Raw genomic sequence first — 21,490 nt, forward strand, 5'->3', positions numbered from 1 at the left:
GACACCTAAGGGCAATTTAGCATGGCCAATCCACCTAACCACACCTTTGGACAGTGAGAGGAAACTGGAGCACCCAGAGGAAACCCACGCAGTCATGGGGAGAAAGTGCAAACTCCACACTCATAGTGACCCAAGGCAGGAATTGAACCTGGGTCCCCGGAGCTGTGAGGTAGCAGTGCTAACCACTCTGCCACCCAATGGCACTATTAACACTCTTGTCTATAACAAACTTGCCAATCTCTCCTTTGGCTCAACTCATCCCTGGTCTTCTATTCTTCCCCCACCTCCTCTGCTCGCTTTCCAACTATATAGTGTCATAATATACACACAAGTATATGATGGTGCACAGACACACACTGACTGACACACTGAAAGACCAATCAACACACAGAACACAGCAGCCAATCACCAGACAGGGCATGGTCACTATAAAGCCAGAGGGCACTAGTTTCCCCGCAGTCAGTCGCACGAACATCTACCATGTGCTAGCCGTATAATCTGGTCAGGGTAACCTCAGGTCTTCAGTCAACCTAACATAGTGCAAGTATGTTTAACAGCTCATAGTTAAATAAAATAGAGTTGTACTTCTACAAGTGTTGGTAGCCTGTCTCTTCTCCTGCTCTGGTAAACGCAGCCATCACAGACCCAGCATACCCAACACATCATATAGTTCTTCACATTTCTAACTTTCTTCAGTTCTGTAGAAGGGTCATTTATGCTCAAAACATTAACTCTGTGTCTCTCCACAGATGCTGCCAGACCTGCTACGTTTTTCCAACATTTTCTAGATTTCCAACATCGACAGTATTTTGCTTTTATATATATTTTCGCACATCGTATTTCAGAGGCTTCTACTAGGATTAGTATGCGAGGGTAAACGTGTTGCTGTGGTCACCTGTGGCTAGTCAACAATTTCTATTTGAGGACGCTGATCTAAAACTGCTTTAAAGAAAATCCTTCGTACTACTGCACTATTCTTCCAGATTACACACAACGCCTTCAAAAAGAGCTTTGTGCTTAGACCCAGCAGTTCAATGCTTCGTAATTTGGATTTATTGCTTTTGATTTTTTTTTTTTTTACATTGCCAGATAACTGATTCCATTAAGACTCTCTGCTCAATTCCTGAACCGTGACCTCAGTAAATCCCACTGGCACCACAATGAAAAGTCTCATGCATGGGCATTTGGTTCAGGCAAATTGCAGTTTTAAAATTTGCTGCGGGTTTGAGATTTCTGGTTACCATTTAAGATCCAAGAACCGAATGCGCAAAAAATAAATTAAGGGCAAAACCTTTTGTGCTCAATTCGTGCCCCATGAGTTTGCCAGCAACTTCTCCAGTTAGGCAGGGCAGGACGTAAATGATTCTGTTCCGATAATGACATGTTCCTCAGAAAGAGGGCGAACTTGCTGTCGAGCAGGTTTGATTTGTTGCTCCGTTGTTGGGGGAGGTCATTCACAACAGACTCTTGCATCTGCAAAACACACAACTGCCCTGGTTGCAGGCTGCCTCTTCAAGCTGCCATTTCTATCGAGCATTTGGTTTGGCGGTGGGCTCACCTTTGCCCTTTTCTGTGAATGTAGCACGATGGGCTGAATGGCCTCCTTCTGCACTGTAACAATTTCGGTGATTCAGTGGAGGGTCAAAGTATTCTCCTGATCCCCAAACAGGTTCCGCTGATGGTAGAGGCAGTAAATTCTCAATGTTTGGGCCATATTTGCCCGCATTAAATAACTTTCCATGTGAAATAACTTTATTTTTCATCTTTTTCAGGCGATTATAGTAACGTTAATGTACAAAGGAGCCACCAGGAGAAGACCTCATCTGGCCTGCAGCGTCCTCCCATGAGACCACCAGATCCTCCTTGTCGTGATAAAGTCCCTCCACCGCTGAAAGTAGAGCAGTCTACTAGCATGGAAGATACTTCATCTTCTGTGTAAATGTCCTTTTTTTGAAGTGTAATTTTGTTTCTTTTCCTTCCCTCTCCAATTGTCCCGCATCAAGCTTCTGCAGACATTGGCTCACAATGAAGTATAGCTTCACAGGAAGATGCCCTCAGACAGCATTTACTCTTGGCTCCTCACACGCCCTCGCTCCCAATCTCTCTCTGCCGTGCTCCCCCCATTCTGCTTCCTTCCTCTATCTCCACCCTCCCCTGCTCCCTTCTCTCCCATTTGCACGTCACCCCCCCCCCCCCCCCCCCTTCCCCACCACCACTTGTCAGCATTCAACCTCCATTTGATGAAGAGAATTCCAAAGATCCACAACACTCAGAAATTTTTTTTTACATCTTGGCCTTAAATGGCCATCCCCTTATTTTTGAACAGTGACTGGGAGGGGGGGGGGGGGGGGGGGGGGGTGTGAGGTGATTGTGGGGGAATCGGGGGTGTTTGAGGCTTGTAGTATGTAGCATGTGACTTGCCTACTACCTATCTGCCTACAATGTGGTGGCTGTGGAGAGCGAAAGGGGGGGGGGGGGGCACGGTGGAGGTGTTGGGTGACTCGCCCACCGTTGGGCCTATTGAGTCTCACAAGGCCACTCATGTGCCTCATTCCACCCCCGCCACTATTTTACCCATGGTAGTGCGAGGCCTAGGCCATGCATCATGCCAGCAGCTTTACTTGCATGGGCTGACGTTGGGCTGGAGGGGGGCGGGGGCCAACGATACTCTGGACTTGTCTTCAGTTCATCATTCAGAGATGCCTCCTCTTCAGGTACCGTCTGTAGACCCAGCAGTCGCTACCACTCAAACCTGGTGCTTCTGAGACCAGAGCAGCCGGCCAAAAGGTTTGCCTGGCAGCTCTCTACGGTGAGATTTGTTTCCCCAAATGGGGGCAGAAGTCACGCCTTGAGCTAAGTAATCCAGAACCAAAAGTTAAATAGCTGGTGGGGAACTCTTTTTTTTTTGTGGGCAGGCTCCCCACTGACCTTTTGGTTGGGGTGGATGGGGGAAGAGGTGAAATGTGTGCGGGGAACACTGCACTCCATTGCTCTGCTATCGAATGATAAATTAAGCTGGCTGAACTATTTTTATGCGCCTTAATATGCGAAAGGATTATAATTTCAATTTATCCATTCACAAAAATTCTGTAATTATTGCTTTTGCGAAATTAAATCCCACTGCCCTCCTTTATTCCTTGTTTAGATACAAAATGGCGACCCGGCTGTTAAAGATCCTTCTACTAACTAGAGCCGCTTGTAATGTGAGGAAATTCCAGGCCATGTTAATGCACTGCTCTGGTATTTTTGATTTTCCAAACACACAAGACTGTTTCGTGAAACAAATTCAATGAAAACTTCAGAAAACAAGAAAAACAAACATCAGGGAAACAGAACAAGGCCCAAGAGAGCTAAACTCTGTTATTCTGAGCTGGCTGTGGTGAGAGGATGAATAGCTAAACTCTTTTAATTTGGTACATTTTTATCTCAACTGGTTGCCTGCTCCCACGCAAATGGAGTTAGGCTACAGTTTAACCACGATCTTGTTGAATGACGGAACCGACTTGAGGGGCTAAATGGCCTCTTGTCCGTCCGAGGGACTTTTGGAGGGAAGTCCTTAGAAGGCAGTGTCCTGAGCCCATGTCTATCATAGCTCAAACCAGCTTAAACTTCTGTCGAAGCCAGACCATGAAAGACTCATGAATATATTTTTTCCACCAAAGAGAAAATTGGGAACTAGAATCACAAATCTATTTTCCACCTCATTCCTATGAATACGGGTCAGTTTGCCAATACTTTTTTGCTTTTTTTTTTCTAAATGAAGTTGAAACTAATTTACACAGCGCAGGGATTAGACCTTGTAACCTTTACAGTGTGAACTTGGCATCTGAAGTGCTGCACTGTTCATTGTCTGAGAATTGGTTATTTCACTGTTTGTAGCAAATTATTGCTCATGGTCTCCCTCAGGTTTAGCTCAAATGCAATTTTCTTTTCAAGTTATGCAGTCGAATGCAAAGATGTTTCTCTTGGGTCTCAGGTTAGATGTGCTCGCAATAAAGGCTGGATGAGTGCCACTGTTTCACTGGCAATTAGCACAGTCAGAATCTTTACCAATTACAGTGTTAAAACTTCCAATCACTTGCTAGGTTGGTGTATATAACCTCGGGCATTTCTGCATGCATCAGTGTTGCGTATGACATTCTGAATCTGTTTAGAATAAAATGTTACTTTGATTACATCTTTGGCTAATTTTTATTTTTTTTGGGGGGCAACTAAGGTGGAATTCTATTACAGATTGCTCGCTCTAATTCTTTATGTCCACCTGGACGTGAACTCCTGTTTCTAAGGGAACAGATTGTCTACCCAGTTTCCTCTATCGACCACCAGGAGATGGCAGGTCACCTCAAACATCCCAACCTAGCGCTGGCCTCACCTCTGGAGTGAGATTGCAGTAGGTTGATTTAACTTGAGTTAGAACCAAAATGGTGAAATGTGAAACCATGTCTTAGTATTCCACCTTATTGTGCCATCATCATTCTCGTCTTGTGCTTTAAAGAATCAAATGGTGCAATAAAAGGTGACAATTTATTCATTGTTTAATTATCCAGATCAAGGGTCTATCCTGATTCAGTCATTAAAATTCACACTAAAATTGCTGGATAACTTTTTATAGCACTGATGAAGTTAGAATCCAGTTACTAATGTACTAACAGTTAATGATCCAGTTACTAATGTACTAACAGTTATTCATAGCTATCACAAACAAATGGGTGCTCTGGTTTTATATGAACACCAGCTGACAAGAAATAAGCCTCTCCAGAGGTTTATTTAACCATTTCTTTGGATTTTCCCAGTGCGATTTCAGTGATTCCCACCATGACGAATGTGGTCCTTTTAGCCATCTTAATACTCTCCCACAGTGTGTCTCAGCCCTGACTTTGAGAAAGTATCATTTCTCCCAATAGAAAGTGGATTGAGTATTGCTCCAACTCATTTGGGGACCCAGGTTCGATTCCCAGCTTGGGTCACTGTCTGTGCAGAGTCTGCACGTTCTCCCCATGTCTGCTTGGGTTTCCTCCGGGTACTCTGGTTTCCTCCCACAAGTCCCGAAAGACATGCTTGCTAGGTGAATTGGACGTTCTGGATTCTTCCTCGGTGTACCCGAACAGGCGCCGGAATGTGGCGACTAGGGGATTTTCACAGTAACTTCATTGCAGTGTTAATGTAAGCCTACTTGTTACAATAATAAAGATTATTATTATTGTACCCTCACAGAAGGATTCTCACCAAATAAGTTTGGGCTAAATTGGAACTGTGGTGCTAAAGATGAAAGATTATTGTCCATCACCTCACAACATCACTGAGACCCTCATGTTCTTCTAGCCCTTTTTTTTTTGTTCTCCTCCTCTTTCCATTTTTTCCATCTTCTGAAACCAGTGATTTATGCCGGGGGTATATTTTAACTGCGGCCCTTCCTGAATGAGCTGATAAGCTATATAACAAAAGTGATAGCAAAGCTGCACCCCATCCTGTGCACAAAGTAGGTAATGAGTAAAAGGAATGTTTGGCTTTGTCTGTATTCCCCCTAATGTATCGTGACCTGAACACTCTCTCTCTCTCTCTCTCTCTCTCTCGAGTGTCTCACCCCCTTTTGATGAGGGCAGCCATTGGTACTTGATGACTTTTGATTGTATTCTACATTTAACTCGTAGAGCAGTTTCTCGTTCGGAGTTTGGAGGGGTGGTAGGGACAATCTTAATAAGTTGCTTTGCGGAGGATTTTCCAGAACCATATTATCCACGAGCACATTGTGCGAATCTTGTGATTTTTTTTTTTTTGCTTTGGGTTTCGCATTTCAGTCTTAGACGGGTCAACAAAATTAAAACCGTTTCTTTGAAAGAAACTGCAGACTGCTCTTTTTCTTTGGCCCACACATTGCCTTTACAAGCAGTTTCTGGGTAAGCAACACCCTGGCGCCTGGGGTAGGCAACACAGTGCCAGCTCCTAGCAGCCATACCAGGCGTCTATAGACTCCTTTATCCGTAGCGGTGACAGTGACAAAATTCAAGCCTTTGCTTTTTAATGAATGTGATTAATTCTAGTGGTGTGTTGTGAGCATCTGTTCTACAGGTACGCCTTTTTGATGTATGCTAAAAAAAAACATCCATTTCACTCCTATCACCAAATGAAATATTAAGTAACTATCAAGCTCTTGGACTAGAATACAGTTCTAGCAGGCAGCCACTGGAACATATGATCTTTCCTTTTGGATTTATGATAGTTCGCTTTTTGCAAGGGAATTCTTAGACTTTGCTGTTTTAATTTATAGGGTTGCTTCCAGAGCCAAGTTTTTCGAAAATGCTGCTAGAAAAACAGGCGGGTAAGAGACAATAATTACTATTGATGCCTTTCCATAACTCATGGATAATCACTCGCCCCTTTGCTCAAACCCAGGGCAGAAATCCTGTTGTTCCCAAAAACACCTTTCATGGTGATCTTGAGCAAAAGTTTTTTTTAAATGAATGTGTTACGGAGGAATAAATTCTATGAGGAGAGCTTAAACCATCAGGATTTCAAAACCAAGACTATTCCTCACAGTGTCTTGTGCCCAGGTTCTCACATGATCAAACTTTCTGCTTAAAAAACGCTCAAGGTTAAACATATTGGCCAATCATATTGCACATCTCATCATAAATACTTGCATCAAATTTAGGAAGCTAATTTACTATTTGTACTGTGTGCAGAGTGCTAACGAAAAGTATGCTATTGCATGGCAAGAGAGTGCGAGAATTCGAGGAAGGTTTAATTCCTCCTATGCTGCTAAGATATCGATCTTGGCTGCATTGCCTTGAGGTCGCGATTTGCAGACAGCTGTTTTTTTTTGGCCAGGGCACTCGGTTTACTGCCCAATATGAAATGTATTCACATGTAAGTGCTTACAGATCGATCAAACAAATGGAGTTTTCTCCAAGCGATTGCCTTCTGCAGAAGATGGACAGAAACCTTGCTGCGTGCAACAAAATAAAAAACAAGTTTCCCTTCCTGATCCTGTGCTGGAGTTGTAATGGCTGCTCAGGTGAACCCCTGAGGAAACCTCTGGTGATTATCTTTTAAAGCGGGCATGTTGGAAGCATCTAGTTTAACAATGCAGGTGCAATTTTAACACTGTTGGTAGATGCTGACATTCGTCTACACTGACTGTGCACTCGTAGAACTTTTATTACAGGGTGTAGGGTGTTGGACAAATCTGGCATCGCGCTTAATGTCCAGGAAAAAATTCCAAGTCTCGATGATGAAGTTAAATGTTTCATTCACTGTGTGGTGATATGATTAGCATAGCTGTCTGCCATTGGTGCAGAACACCGGCTTACCATTGGCCCTGGTCGGTCATGTGCCTCTCGACCGATTGGTTGAGACCAGTCACGTGACAGCTCTCCGATTGGTCGAGAGGCTGAGTTAACCACGCCTCCATACCGAGGTATAAATAGTCGGAACGCCAGGCGGTCGTCCATTTTATTGTAGACAACCGCAGGGCTAAGTTCTAGCTTATTAAAGTCTAACTTTTGTATAGCAACTCGCCTCTCGTGCAATTGATGGCTCATCAATTTAATAAGCTAGAATTTTGAAGATGGAGTTCCGGATCAAGCCCGAATGCCTCCGCATCAGCCCGCAAACTCAGAACGCTGCAGAACTTTTTCAACATTGGCTGGCATGTCTCGAAGGATACCTGGAGTCTGCAACCAGCACCCTCACCATGGCATAGAAGCTTCACATCCTCCACTCCAGTGTGGGTATAGCAGCCTACGCGATGATCAAAGAAGAGAAAGATTACGATGCCGCCATGCGAAAGCTGAATGGACAATTTCATAAACCAGTCAACAGAGTATTCGCCCGACATCTGCTGGCCACCAGACAACAGCACCCCGGTGAGTCATTAGACCAATTTTACCAGGCCCTCACCATCCTGGGGAGGAACTGCTCCTGCCTTGCAGTTTCAGCTAAGGAACACATGGAACTGCTGATCAGAGACGCTTACGTGGCTGGGATGCAGTCCCCCGCTATCCGCCAGTGGATGCTGGAGAAAGACGACCTCAGCTTAACTGAGGCACGGACTCTCTCCACCTCCCTAGAGGTCGCCGATCTAAACGCTCGCGCCTATGTCCCCAGCTGTGCGGCACCATCCTGGGCCTCCTGGCACGCTTCCCCACCGCCATCCGCCGCTCCCGACCTCCCTCAGGCCTGCGCCGTGGGACGCCCCGACAAGTCCACGGGGCCCCGCTGCTACTTTTGAGGGTTCGCGAAACACCCTCACCCGCGCTGCCCAACCTGCTCTGCCCTCTGTAAGAGCTGCGGGAAGAAGGGCCACTTCTCCACAGTCTGCCAGGCCAAAACGGTCGCTGCAGTTCCGCGCAGCGACCAGGGATCGCCACCTCCGGGCCCGTGCTAGCCCCTCCTGGACGCCGCGCCGATCTTTCCCCCGCCCCCGGGCCCCTGCACCTGGCCTGCGCGCCTCTCTCTCTCCTCCGGGCCCTCCTGGGGTCCCCTCCTAGACGCCGCGCAACTCTCTTCCCCCCCGCCCCCCCCCCACCCCCCGCCCCCGGGCACCTGCGCCCGACCTGCGCGTCTCTCTCTCTCCTCCGGGCCCTCCCGGTCCCCTCCTAGACGCTGCGCTACTCTCTCCCCCCCAGGCCCCCGCGCCTGGCCTGCGCGCCTCTCTGCCCCCGCTCCCAGCTGCTACGATCAGCCCGCCAGCACCGCTAACCCCGCCCCCAGCAACCACGAGGGCCCCACGGGCGCCGCCATCTTTGGGCGCCGATTCCATGTGCGGGTCCTGGGTGCCGCCATCTTGGGGCGCCGACCCCACGAGGGCCCCACGGGCGCCACCATCTTGGGGCGCCGACTCCACGTGCGGGTCCTGGGCACCGCCATCTTGGGGCCCCGACTCCACGCGCGAGTCCTGGGCGCCGCCATCTTGGGGCCCCGACTCCACGTGCGGGTCCTGGGCGCCGCCATCTTGGGATCCCGACTCCACGTGCGGATCCTGGGCACCACCTTCCGGGACTGGCACGCAAGGTTCTTCCAGCATCTACTCGGACGACGACGACGAATACGGATTTTCTCCATGGCTCGCGGCCATTCAGCTCGACCAGTCATGTCCACGCACGCTCGCCAAAACAACAACGCTGATATACCTCAACGGGCACGAGACGGGCTGCCTGCTGGACTCCGGGAGCACGGAAAGCTTCGTTCACCCTGCCACGGTAAGACGCTGCGCGCTCCCTGTCCATCCTGTAAAACACAAAATCGGGTTAGCCTCAGGTTTGCACTCCGTCCGCATCACCGGGTGCTGCATCGTGGACCTCACGGTCCAAGGGAAGGTTTTAAAAAATTATAAACTCCTTGTTCTCCCTGACGTTTGCGCACCGGCACTCCTAGGACTGGACTTCCAGTGCAACCTGCAGAGCTTGACCTTCCAATTCGGCGGCCCTATACCCCTCCTCACTGTCTGCAGCCTCGCGTCCCTCAAAGTGGACCCCCTCTCCTTGTTTGCTAATCTCACCCCTGATTGCAAACCCATCACGACACGGAGCAGACGGTACAGCGCCCAGGACCGGTCCTTCATCAGGTCCAAGGTCCAGAGGCTGCTGACGGAAGGGGTCATCGAAGCCAGCAACAGTCCCTGGCGAGCCCAAGTGCTGGTGGTCATGACTGGGGAGAAAAACCGGATGGTCATCGACTACAGCCAGACCATCAGCCGGTTTACGCAACTGGACGCGTATCCTCTCCCCCGTATTTCCACCATGGTAAACGATATCGCGAAATACAAGGTCTTCTCCACTGTGGACCTTAAGTCCGCTTACCACCAGCTCCCCCTCCGCTCGAGTGACCGCAAATACACCGCGTTTGAGGCAGATGGGCGCCTCTACCACTTCCTTAGGGTTCCATTTGGTGTCACAAATGGGGTCTCGGTCTTCCAACGGGAGATGGACCGAATGGTCGACAAGTACGGATTACGGGCTACCTTCCCGTATCTCGATAATGTCACCATCTGCGGCCACGATCAGCAGGACCATGACGCCAATCTCCAGAAATTCCTCCAAACCGCAAAACTCCTTAACCTCACATACAATAAGGATAAGTGCATGTTTAGCACCGACTGTCTAGCCATCCTCGGCTACGTAGTGTGTAAAGGAGTGATAGGCCCCGACCCCGAACGCATGCGCCCCCTGATGGAACTCCCTCTCCCCAATACCCTCAGATTCTTTTAAACGCTGCCTGGGTTTCTTCACGTACTACGCCCAATGGGTTCCCAACTACGCTGACCAGGCCCGTCCCCTCATTCAAACCACGACCTTCCCGCCGTCGACGGAGGCCTGCCAGGCCTTTAGCCGCATCAAAGCGGACATCGCAAAGGCCACGATGCGCGCCATCGATGAGTCCCTCCCCTTCCAGGTCGAGAGCGACGCATCAGAAGTTGCTCTGGCGGCCACCCTGAACCAAGCGGGCAGACCCGTGGCCTTCTTCTCCAGAACCCTCCAGGCTTCCGAACTCCGCCACCCCTCAGTGGAAAAGGAAGCCCAGGCCATAGTCGAAGCGGTGCGACATTGGAGGCACTATTTGGCCGGCAGGAGGTTTACCCTCCTCACAGACCAACGGTCAGTAGCCTTCATGTTCGATAATGCACAAAGGGGCAAGATTAAGAACGACAAGATCTTACGGTGGCGGATCGAGTTTTTTGTTCTCCCGGCTGCTACTCATATCACCAGTTCTCCCCCCTCCCCCTCCCCCCCCCCCCCCCCCCCGGCTTCTTTCTCCGCAAGGGGTGAATGTGGTGATATGATTTGCATAGCTGTCTGCCATTGGTGCAGAACACCGGCTTACCATTGGCCCTGGTCGGTCATGTGCCTCTCGACCGATTGGTTGAGACCAGTCACGTGACAGCTCTCCGATTGGTCGAGAGGCTGAGTTAACCACGCCTCCATACCGAGGTATAAATAGTCAGAACGCCAGGCGGTCGTCCATTTTATCGTAGACAACCGCAGGGCTAAGTTCTACCTTATTAAAGCCTAACTTTTGTATAGCAACTCGTCTCTCGTGCAATTGATGGCTCATCACACTGTTTTCATTGTATGGCATGATTTCTGTAGGTTGAACAAATTGAAGAGTGTTGGGAAGATTGAATTGAACGTAATAAGCATTGATCCCACCAACATCTAATCTATCCCTCCTCTTCAGGGTCCCAAAACCTTTGTAGAAATGCTTTTATTACAATTATTCTTTGATTAAAACATGCAGGGGTATAATGTATATGTAGTACTCAATGGGATTCACCCTGAGGTACAAAACCGGCAAATAAATCTCTGGTAAGAGAGCAAGCAACAGAAAAATCATCCAATCCTTTGTTTATTATGAAAAAGGGTGCGCTGGATAAACTCTGCATGCCTGCCAGCATCTGTGGAGAGACTTCACGTTTCAAGAGGTAGAAATATGAGACTGGGTTCTCCGATTTCGGGGCGATGTCCCCCAGGCTGCGTGGGAACGGTGGCGTTTTACGCCAGAAACAATGACGGAAAACGGGCACCGATTTCCCCGTTTTGCTGGGGGCTAGCATGTTGGAAATGTAGCGCACCCGGCTCTAGCTGCCGATACGGGCCGGAGAATTGCCGGGTCCGTGGCTGCGCATGCACATGGTGGCGGCCTGCAGCGGCCGCAGAGTGCTACATAGTGCCGGCCACTTGCAGACACGGCCCGCGAAATAGTCCCCCCATTCGGCCAGCTCGCACGCCCCAGAACAACCCCCACCCCTCCGTGCCCCAGCCCCTGATGAAGTCCCCCCCCCGCCCTCTGATCGGCTCTCCCCCGACCGTGGCGGCGCTGGACTGAGACCGCAGCCGTCACGCCGAGTTCCCGGCCACACGTGACCAACGCCGTCAGGAACTCGGCCGGTCGGAGGGCGTCAGGCAATGTCCTGAGGCTGTCGATACGTGGTGCAGCGTACTTTCCGAGTACGCCGCTTTGGAGGGGGCAGAGCATCGTAAAAGTGGTGCCGCCCCCAATTTGGTCAGGAACTTTGATTCTCCGGCCAATCGATGAACGCGATTTTGGCGTCAGCGGATAGACAATCCAGCCCATGATGTTTTCTGCTGTTGGAAATGGTGGTGAGGAGGTGGTTCAGGAGGAGCCAAAGGGAAGGTCAGGGATAGGTTAACGAGCAGGAGCAATTAAATGGAGAAGATGTCATGGAACAAAAAAGGAAAGGGCGGTGATAATGGTAAAGTAAAACACAATGGTCCAGAGTATGTGTTAATAGCAGAATAAAGGTCACGGGCAGGGTGGCGAATTCGGAGGGTGGTCCAAGGTCCAGACATCTGTTTCGTGCCAACGTAAAATTACACCGGGATCTTCCGATGCTGCCGGCCATGGTGGATTGGGTATCCCACGCCCCCCTGGGATAATAAGGTTAATGGGTGGGTCTGGAAATTGGGCGCTCGCCCACATTAAGCCAATAGAAGGTAATAAGACTAGTTGTGCTCATTAAAAAGGCAATTGACTGCCACTATTGTGCAGAATGGAATAAAACACTTTCAAGAGCGTAGGATTTGCGCCAGCTGTGTTTCCCACTTTGCCATTGGGCAGACTGGAATGGGTGAGCTGTCTGAGGGCACAATTAAATCTTGGCAGTTCAGTTGCCTGAAGTGTTTTGTGGAAGAATGTGTATTGACTCGAATTCATGATTTAAGAACCTGAGACCTCGGGCAGAGTGGTCCATTTCTGCTTTGTGTTGCTCAAGAGGTCAGAGTGGCTCTTTAAATTACAGGTCATGACCTCTATCCGGGTCATGGGTGATGAGCCCCAATGCCAGATATCCTGCCCTACTGCTCTGATTGAGTAGGGGATACTCAGTCTGCGGCCCAGAACCTGCCCAGCATTCTTAATTGGCTGAATTGAAATTTTATCTGGCATCTTTGGCAGAAGGCTCAGAAGTCTAAATGCTGGCTGCTTCTGCGTGCAAGGCCCGTCACCGCGGTGATGCATATTATCCAACCCAATGGGTCTGCAGGTCCTGGACATTTACCCTCTACCAGCATGATCAAAGCCAAGGAAATGTTCTATTGATTACAATCTACAGCTTACTCCACCCAGCTTGCAAATCAGTGCTTCTCCATAGAGAATATGCTGGAAGAGAACCAGGGGACAGACTAAAGCCAGTGAAGAATGGTGGTGGAAAATGTGGTACCAGAAAACACTCCATTAACATTTCTGACTGTCAACCTGGGCCAGGCCTACGATGTGATTGTAAGTGACATGGCTGAAGTATTTGCGAGCATTTTCAGCCTGCAACACTCGAATTGAGGGTAGGCCCTGCCCCAAGGCAGGCTGAGAGGTGGGGCATTTCATTGACGGGTGGAAGGTGGTGGGTGGGGAGCTCTCCTGCATTAGCCTTTGGGATGGAAAGGCTCGAGGAGAGACGCTTAAGTGGGAAATTAATGTCAAGGGCCTCATTCTGCTGCTGCTGGTATGTGAGTGGGGTAGTCACTACAAAGGAAATCTGAAAAACTAACCGTCTCAAAGATGTTTATGGGCTCCTGGGAAGGGGCCCTTGTTGTCAGGCACATAGTGCCAGGTGCCATGGTTGTGCCAGCCCCCACCACTACCCCTGCCCACCATTGCTACTGACCCCTTTCCCCACCCTGCATTGTCTCTCTTTGATCCATGGCCTCTGTGGATGCATTGCTGGCAGCTCCCCCTGCTCTGGGACATAGCCAGCAGTGTCAGAAGCTCTTGCTGGGGGGGGGGGGGGGAAGATCACCCCACCTGATCCCAACCTCACCCTATCCTTGTAACCCCACTTAACCTGCAAATCCCAGGACACTAAGGGGCAGTTTTCCACCTAACCTGTACATCTTTGGATTGTGGGAGGAAACCGGAGCGCCCAGAGGAAACCCACGTAGACACGGGGAGAAAGTGCAAACTCCACACAGACCATCACCCAAGCCGGAATTGAACCCGGGTCCCTGACGCTGTGAGGCAGCAGTGCTAACCACTGTGCCACCGCAAATTCAACAACTAACCGGATCCTTTATCCAAGACCAGTCCTGTTGCTGGCCACTTAAATGCCTAAGAGACACTTAATGTGGTGAGCCTACTACAAAGGGGGCAACATGGACTTCTCGCTCCCAAATCAGCGGATAAGACCCCCATCGCCTGCATTAAATCTTTGCCTTGAGCATCGGTGAGCAGGACTGTTGAAGGCATCCACTTTGTTGATGATTGTGAGTTACCTGATGGGACAGTAATTTGCTGGATTAGATTTGTCCTACTTTTTGTGGATTGAATATACCTGGGTAAGTTTCCACATTGTCAAGTAGATGCCAGTTTTGCATCTGCACTGGGATAGCTTGGCCATGGCCACGACTGTAGTATTACATCCAGGAAGTTGAGGTCCCTTAGCCTTTGCCACATCCAGCTCCTTTAGCCGTTTCTTGATGTGATGTGGAGTGAATCAAAATAGCTGAAGATTGGCACATGCGATGCTGTGCACCTCAGAAAGAGGCTGGTATTTACTCAGTAATTCAGGTTGAAGATGTTTGCAAATCCTTCTGCTTTCTCCTTTGCACTGATGTGCTGGGGTCACCCATTGGGGATGGGAATATTTGAGGAGCTGCCTCCTCCGGGTAGTTGTTGAATATGCATGGCACAGTGGTTAGCACTGCTGCTTCACAGTGCCAGGGACCTAAGTTCATTTCCAGCCTTGGGTAACTGTGGAGTTTGCACATTCTCCCCGTGCCTACGTGGGTTTCCTCCGGGTGCTCCAGTTTTCTCCCACAATCCAAAGATTTGTGGTTAGGTGGATTGGCTGTGATAAAATTGCCCCTTAGTGTCCTGGGATTTGAAGGTTAGGTGGGGTTACAAGGATAGGGCGGGGGAGTGAGCGAGGTGGGGGGTGCACTTTCAGAGGGTTGGTGGAGACATGATGGGCCGAATGGCCTCCTTCTGCACTGTAGGGAGTCTATGGAATTGTCCACAACATTCACAACGGGATGTGGCAGGATTGCAGAACTTTGAATGTATCCTTGGGATTGCTTAGCTTTATCTATGGCATGCTGCTTCCTCTGGTTAGAATGCATGTCATCCTGTTGTGGCTTCACCAGGTTGCCAATCCTTTAGGCATGCCTGATGCTGCTCCTGGCATGCTCTCCTGCGTTAATGTTGAAATTGTGCTACAACAGAATACATGCATTAAATTGGTGATTAAGCACAGCTGACCCCAATGGGGGAAGGATTGGAAATGTCTATGAACTAGTTCACTCTGGGTGTCGGGGAAGAACTGGGAGAGTCTGTGACTTTACTTTGTTGTCTTGGAAATAAAACTGTTTTGAGGTAGAGCTTAGCTTCAGACTCATTCTTCCATAACTTGCAATTAACCGAATTAACATCCTGCACTCTTGTTTGAACTAGGGTTGGTCTCCCGGCTTTTTGCTAATGGGGTAAAATGGGGTCATGCCAAACCAGGAGGTTTACAGATTGTGGTTGTATACAATTCTGCTGCTGCTGATGGCCCCCAGTACATCATTGGATGGTTCCGTTTTGAAACATAATGAAAGCACTGGACACTGAAGATTGCGATCTTGAATGTATTGTCTCCAAAATGCAAAGGAACAGGTTACCTCCTGTTGACCTTCAAAAGCACCACCACTGGCGAGTAACCCACCACCAATATTGGAGGTCTCCATAGTCTGGACCCTGATAGGGTCGCAGTAAGAAGAGAACAAAGGCCGGATACACTCTATGTGCAGCTCACCTCATGGTCACCATTTCTAGGGCTCAAGTCAGCAGTATGAAATTCTTTCCATTCTCCTTGTTGAGTTTGGTTGCAACACCACTTTTAAGCTCAACACCATCCAGGAAAATGGCGTCGTCTTGACTGCCATTCAACAAACACCCATTCACCACTGGATGGTTGCAGAATGCATGATCAATGGAATTCACAGTACAAAGTGGCTGAGCTTATTTTAACAGCATCTTCCCTGCCACCATGTCCTCCACCACTGAGAAGATGAGTGGAAAAGTTCTGGTCCGACTATCACTTATCCCAATTTTCCTCCCAAGCCGCCTGCTATCGTGACTCGGACAAATGTTGCCATTCCTTCATCATCGCTGGGCCAAACTAATAGAATCCTCACAGGGATTGCAGAGGTTTGAAAAAAAACCCCACACTAATCTCTGCCACAGCAAAGCAAATGTACCTCAGCAGTGTCTCCTGTATCCCACAAACTGGCAAACAACTGGAACTTGGAATGTGCATGTTCCAATAAGAGGTCAAGCATGTTATTTGCATGAGGGTACAAAAGGGACTGGAGTTTTTGACTGATTATTTTTCGTCTCCTCCCAGTTTCCAGCCAGTTGTTTTGTGTGTGGCAGCAATTGATTGGCAAAAACAAGTCCCCAGGGTTGTTCATTAACACCAAGTTCATCGCTGACAAATTACAACATTCTAGAAAGTATGGACCATCAGAATCCCTCTCCCGCTCCTTTTACAACACATTTCGTTTCTCAGAATATCATACTGGAGCTGAGTAAAGAAGCATTATATTTAAATGAGAAAATAAAGGCAGTTATCTTTGCAAACACGGGCTGTGGTTAGCTAATTCAGCCAGTGAGGTGGTGCAGGTACTTTTATTCAGACTACAGGAATAAAAACTGAAGTGCTTATGAGATTAAAGGGAAGTTATTTTTCTGCGGATCAATACATTAATGGACACAACATAACCCATCGGTATGTCTAAAGTTGTGTAACCAGCAGTCTTTTCAAACTCCTGCGTTTTTCCAATGTAAGTTGGAGCCTGAAATCAAGAGGCCTTTCAAGGGTCAAGTTCATTGCACTAAGTTAAAGAATTATAACTGTATCATTTCATGAACATAGCTAACTTGAGCCCTCACATATCTAGAAGTTCAAAGGTGTCGAGGGGTATGGGGAGAGCGCTGGAGTCTGGCGTTGAGATAGAGGGTCACCCTCTGTTGAATGGCGGAGCAATGCCGAAGGGCTGAATGGTCTACTCCTGCTCCTGGTTTCTATGTTTAACGGTAGTGCCATGTTTTTTTTTAAATGAATTGAATTGAAACATAGAAAATAGAAGCAGGAGAAGGCCATTCAGCCCTTTGAGCCTGCTACGCCATTCATTATGATCATGGCTGATCAAGTTCAATACCCTGAACCCTCCTCCTCCCCATATCCCTGATCCCTTTGACCACAGGAGCTGTATCTAATTCCTTCTTGAAATTATGCAATATTTTCGCCTCAACTACTTTTTGTGGTAACAAATTCCACAGGTTCACCAATCTCTGGGTGAAGAAATTTCTCCTCACCTCAGTCATAAAAGATATAACCCTTATCCTCAAACAATGACCCCTAGTTCTGGACTTCCCCACCTTCGGGAACATTCTTTCTGAATCTACCTTGTCTAATTCTCTTTTTCTTAATAAATATAGAGCACCCAATTATTTTTTTTCTAATTATAGGGCACTTTAGCGAACCCAATCCACCTACCCTGCACATCTTTTTGGGTTGTGGGGGTGGAATACATGAAGACACGGGGAGAATGTTCAAACTCCACATAGACAGTGACCCGGGGCCAGGATCGAACCCGGGTCATCAGCGCCGCGAGGCAGCAGTGCTAACCACTGCACCACCCTGCCACCCCACCCCACCCCCGTCTAATCCTGTTAGAATTTTGTAAGTTTCAGTGCGGTCTCCTCTCACTCTTCTAAACTCCAATGAATGTAATCCCGAACGATTTAGTCTCTCCTCATATGACAGTCCCGCCATCCCAGGAATCAGTCTGGTAAACCTTTGCTGCACTCCCTCCAGAGCAAGAACATCCTTCCTCAGATGAGGACACCAAAACCGCGCACAATACTCCAGGTGTGGCATCACCATTGCCCTATAAATTGCAGTAAAACATCTCTCTTCCTTATTTCAAATCCTCTCACTATTGAAAGCCAAAATACCATTTGCCTTCTTTACTGCCTGCTGTTCCTGCACGCTTACTTTCAGCGACTGATGCACAAGGACACCAAGGTCTCGCTGAGTATCCACCTCTCTCAATTTACATCCATTCAAATAATAATCTGCCTTCCTATTTTTGCTACCGATGCGGATAACCTCACATTTATCCACATCATACTGCCTCTGTTCTGCATGTACCCACTCACTCAGCCTGTCCAAATCCCGCTGAAGTATCTCTGCATCCTCCTCACAGCTCACCCTCCCTCCCAACTTTGCATCATCTGCAAACTTGGAGATAATACATTTAGTTCCCTCATCCAAATCATTTATTTACAATGTGAACAGTTGGAGTCTTAGCCAAGATCCCTGCTGTATCCTACTAGTCACTGCCTGCCAATCAGAAAAAGATCCATTTATTCCAAATTTTTGCTTCCTGTTTGCTAACCAGTTTTCTATCCATATCAAGACACTACGTGTAATGCCATGTGCTTTAACTTTACTTATTAATCTGCTTTGTGAGATCTTGTTGAAAGCCTTCTGAAAGTCTAAATAAACCATGTCCACCAGTTCTCCCTGGTCAACTCTACTAGTTACACTTTCAAAGAATTCTAGTAGATTTGTCCAGCATGATTTTCCTTTCCTAATCCATGTTGACTGTGTCTGATTACACCACTGCTTTCCAAATGCTGTGCTATGTAATCATTGATAATGGACTCCAGCAACTTCCCTACTACCAACATTAGGCTCACTGGCCTATAGTTCCCTGTTTTCTTTCTCCTTCCCTTTTTGAATAGTGAGGTTATATTAGCTACCCTCTAATCTGTAGGAACCATAAGACATAGGAGCAGAAATAGGCCACTCGGCCCATCAAGTCTGCTCAGCCATTCAATCATGGCTGCTATTTTTCTCATCCACATTCCCCTGCCTACCTCGGCATTCCAAATCCAAAGAATTTTGGAAAATGACCACCAATGGATCCACAATTCAGGGCCAGTTCCTTAATTACTCTGAGATGAAGATTATCAGGCCCTGGAGATTTGTCCACCTTCAATCCCTTTAATTCCCCCCAAATAATTTATTTACTAATCCTAATTTCCTCAGCTCCTCATTAAAACTTGTACTTATCAGAACTTCTGGTACATTATTCATGTTTTCCTTTGTGAAGTAAAGTACGAATTTAGTTCCTCAGCCATTTCTTTGTTCCCTGTTATGATTTCCCCCATTTCTTACTGTAATGGCCTACATTAGTTTTTATTAATTTCTTTCTCTTTACATACCTATAGAAACTTTATAGTCAGTTTTTATGTACTCCGCTTGTTTACTTTCACATTGTATTTTCCCCTTCGCAATCAATCCCTTAAACTGTTCCCAAACCTCTCATGTCTATTGCTTTTTCTTGCTAATTTGTATGCCGTTTCTTTGAATCTAATACTATCTCTAATTTCCCTTGTAAGCCATGGTTTGGCCACAGTTCCCTTTCTACTCTTGTATCAAATAGGAATTAACAATTTTTGGAGTTCATCTATTAGTTCCTTGAATGCCTGCTATTGCCTGTCCGCTGTCCTTCCTTTCAGTAATGTTTCTCAGTCTGTCATAGCCAGGTCATGCCTAGACAATCATAATTATCTTTATTGACCTTGGTCTCAAAATCAACTACCTCACTATTCACCTTGGTAAAGAATTCTACCATATTATGGTCACTCATCCCCAAGAGTTCTCTCACAACTAGATTGCCAACTAATCCTTTCTTATTCTACAATACCCAGTCCAAGATGGCCTGTTCCTTTGTTGATTCCTCAACTTCTGGTCCAGAAAACCATCCCCTGTACGCTCTATTGTACTATGACTAATCTGAGTCACCCAATCTACATGCAGATTAAAGTCACCATAATAACAGATGCTCCTTTATCACGTGCATCTCTGATTTCCTGTCTAATGCTATTCCCAACATTACCAATGCAATTTGGTGGTCTGTATACCACCTCTACGAATTATTTTTGCCCCTTGATGTTTCTTAACTTGACCCAGACAGATTCCACATCATTTGTACTAATATCTTTTCTCAGTTTTGTATCAATACTTTAGTTTATCTGTATCAAAATAATAAACACATCCCAACATCACTTTAGACAAGGAAAATCTTGCCTTGACTTCTTTGTGAAATTTGACATTCCTATTAAACAATGGAAAACCAAATGACATGGAATAGATCATCAAATAGCATTTCTTGTGAAAGGCTGCTACTGTAAAGTTTAAGTTTAATCTGGAAGTGGATAACAAATTGATCGAAGCAGGTATCTGTTAAAAATAAGGAAGCTTTTATTTTTACCCCTATCCCAAATGGGTGTTCTAATCTTCATTTCACACTCGATAAAATGATATTAAAAACTGAAAGATAATCCCTATGAACCTCAGGCGGCGTCTTCTTCACACTTGTGATAACCTCTGGAGTTTTCCTCTTTGCACTAACATCATCGGTGTTTGGTTTAATCGGCGTTGACATTGAAACGGGTTCCAAGACCCCAGACGTACAAGCCGTTCAAAGTCAGCCTCCATCGTTGGCCTAATAGCATAAGGTACAGACCTTGCCTTCAAGCATTTTGCATGCATCTTTCTTTTATGTTCAGTTTGAGTGTAATATCTTTCATGCTCCCTAATTCCTCATAGAACACAAGTGTTTTTCTTTGAAATTTTCAAGAGGCGCGATTCTCCAATGTTCATCATGTTGACTTTAGCTCAGATCAATCGAAACTTCTCCAGCCATGTTCATCCCATCAATGCCGGATAGTTTCACTTTGCAGGAATTGCAAGGAGTTGGTTTGCAGGTGCAGCAGGTAATTAAGAAGGATATGGAATTCTGTCCTTAATTGCTTGAGGAATGGAGTTTAAAAACAGGGAGATTATTTTGCAGCTCTATAGGGTGCTGGTGAGGCCACTTCTGGAGTACTGTGTGCAGTTTTGGTCTCCTTACTTGAGAAAGGATGTACTGGTACTGGAGGGGGTGCAGAGGAGATTCATTAGGTTGATTCCGGAGTTGAGAAGATTGGCTTAAGATGAGAGACATGAGTAGACTGGGACTATACTCATTGGACTTTAGAAGAAAAAGGAGGGGTCTTATAGAAGCACATAAAATTATGAAGGGAATAGATAAGATAAAAGCAGGAAGGTTGTTTCCACTGGCGGGTGAAAATAGAACTAAGGAGCATAGCCTCAAAATAAGGGGGAGCAGATTTAGGACTGAGTTGAGGAGGGACTTTTTCACCCAAAGGGTTGTGAATCTGTGAAATTCCCTGCCCAATGAACCAGTTGAGGCTATTTTGTTGAATGTTTTTAAGGCAAAGATTGACAGATTTTTGAACAGTTAAGGAATTAAGGGTTATTGTGAAGAGGTGGGTAAGTGGAGCTGAGTCCACAAAAATATCAGCCATGATCTTAATGAATGGTGGAGCAGGCTCGAGGGGCCAGATGGCCTACTTCTGCTCCCAGTCCTTATGTTTTTCTGTTCTTCTGTTCTTACTACATGTAGAAAAGAATCTATTGTTT

General features: G+C 47.1%; 1 protein-coding gene across 4 annotated transcripts in view; it reads left to right on the forward strand.

The window, feature by feature from the left end:
• LOC119952435 (oligophrenin-1-like) overlaps nt 1-21,490 on the forward strand; it is a 205,463-nt gene that overhangs the window by 165,064 nt on the left and 18,909 nt on the right. For 2 of the 4 annotated variants that reach the window (XM_038776185.1, XM_038776182.1), the window contains exons 21-22: nt 1,773-1,935; nt 6,269-6,319. In XM_038776185.1, coding sequence (XP_038632113.1) covers nt 1,773-1,935; nt 6,269-6,319 — 214 coding nt within the window. The remainder of the gene's footprint in view (nt 1-1,772; nt 1,936-6,268; nt 6,320-21,490) is intronic. The other 2 variants (XM_038776183.1, XM_038776184.1) reach the window with 1 other exon arrangement.

Source organism: Scyliorhinus canicula, chromosome 17, assembly GCF_902713615.1.
Source record: "Scyliorhinus canicula chromosome 17, sScyCan1.1, whole genome shotgun sequence".
Classification (NCBI taxonomy): domain Eukaryota; kingdom Metazoa; phylum Chordata; class Chondrichthyes; order Carcharhiniformes; family Scyliorhinidae; genus Scyliorhinus; species Scyliorhinus canicula.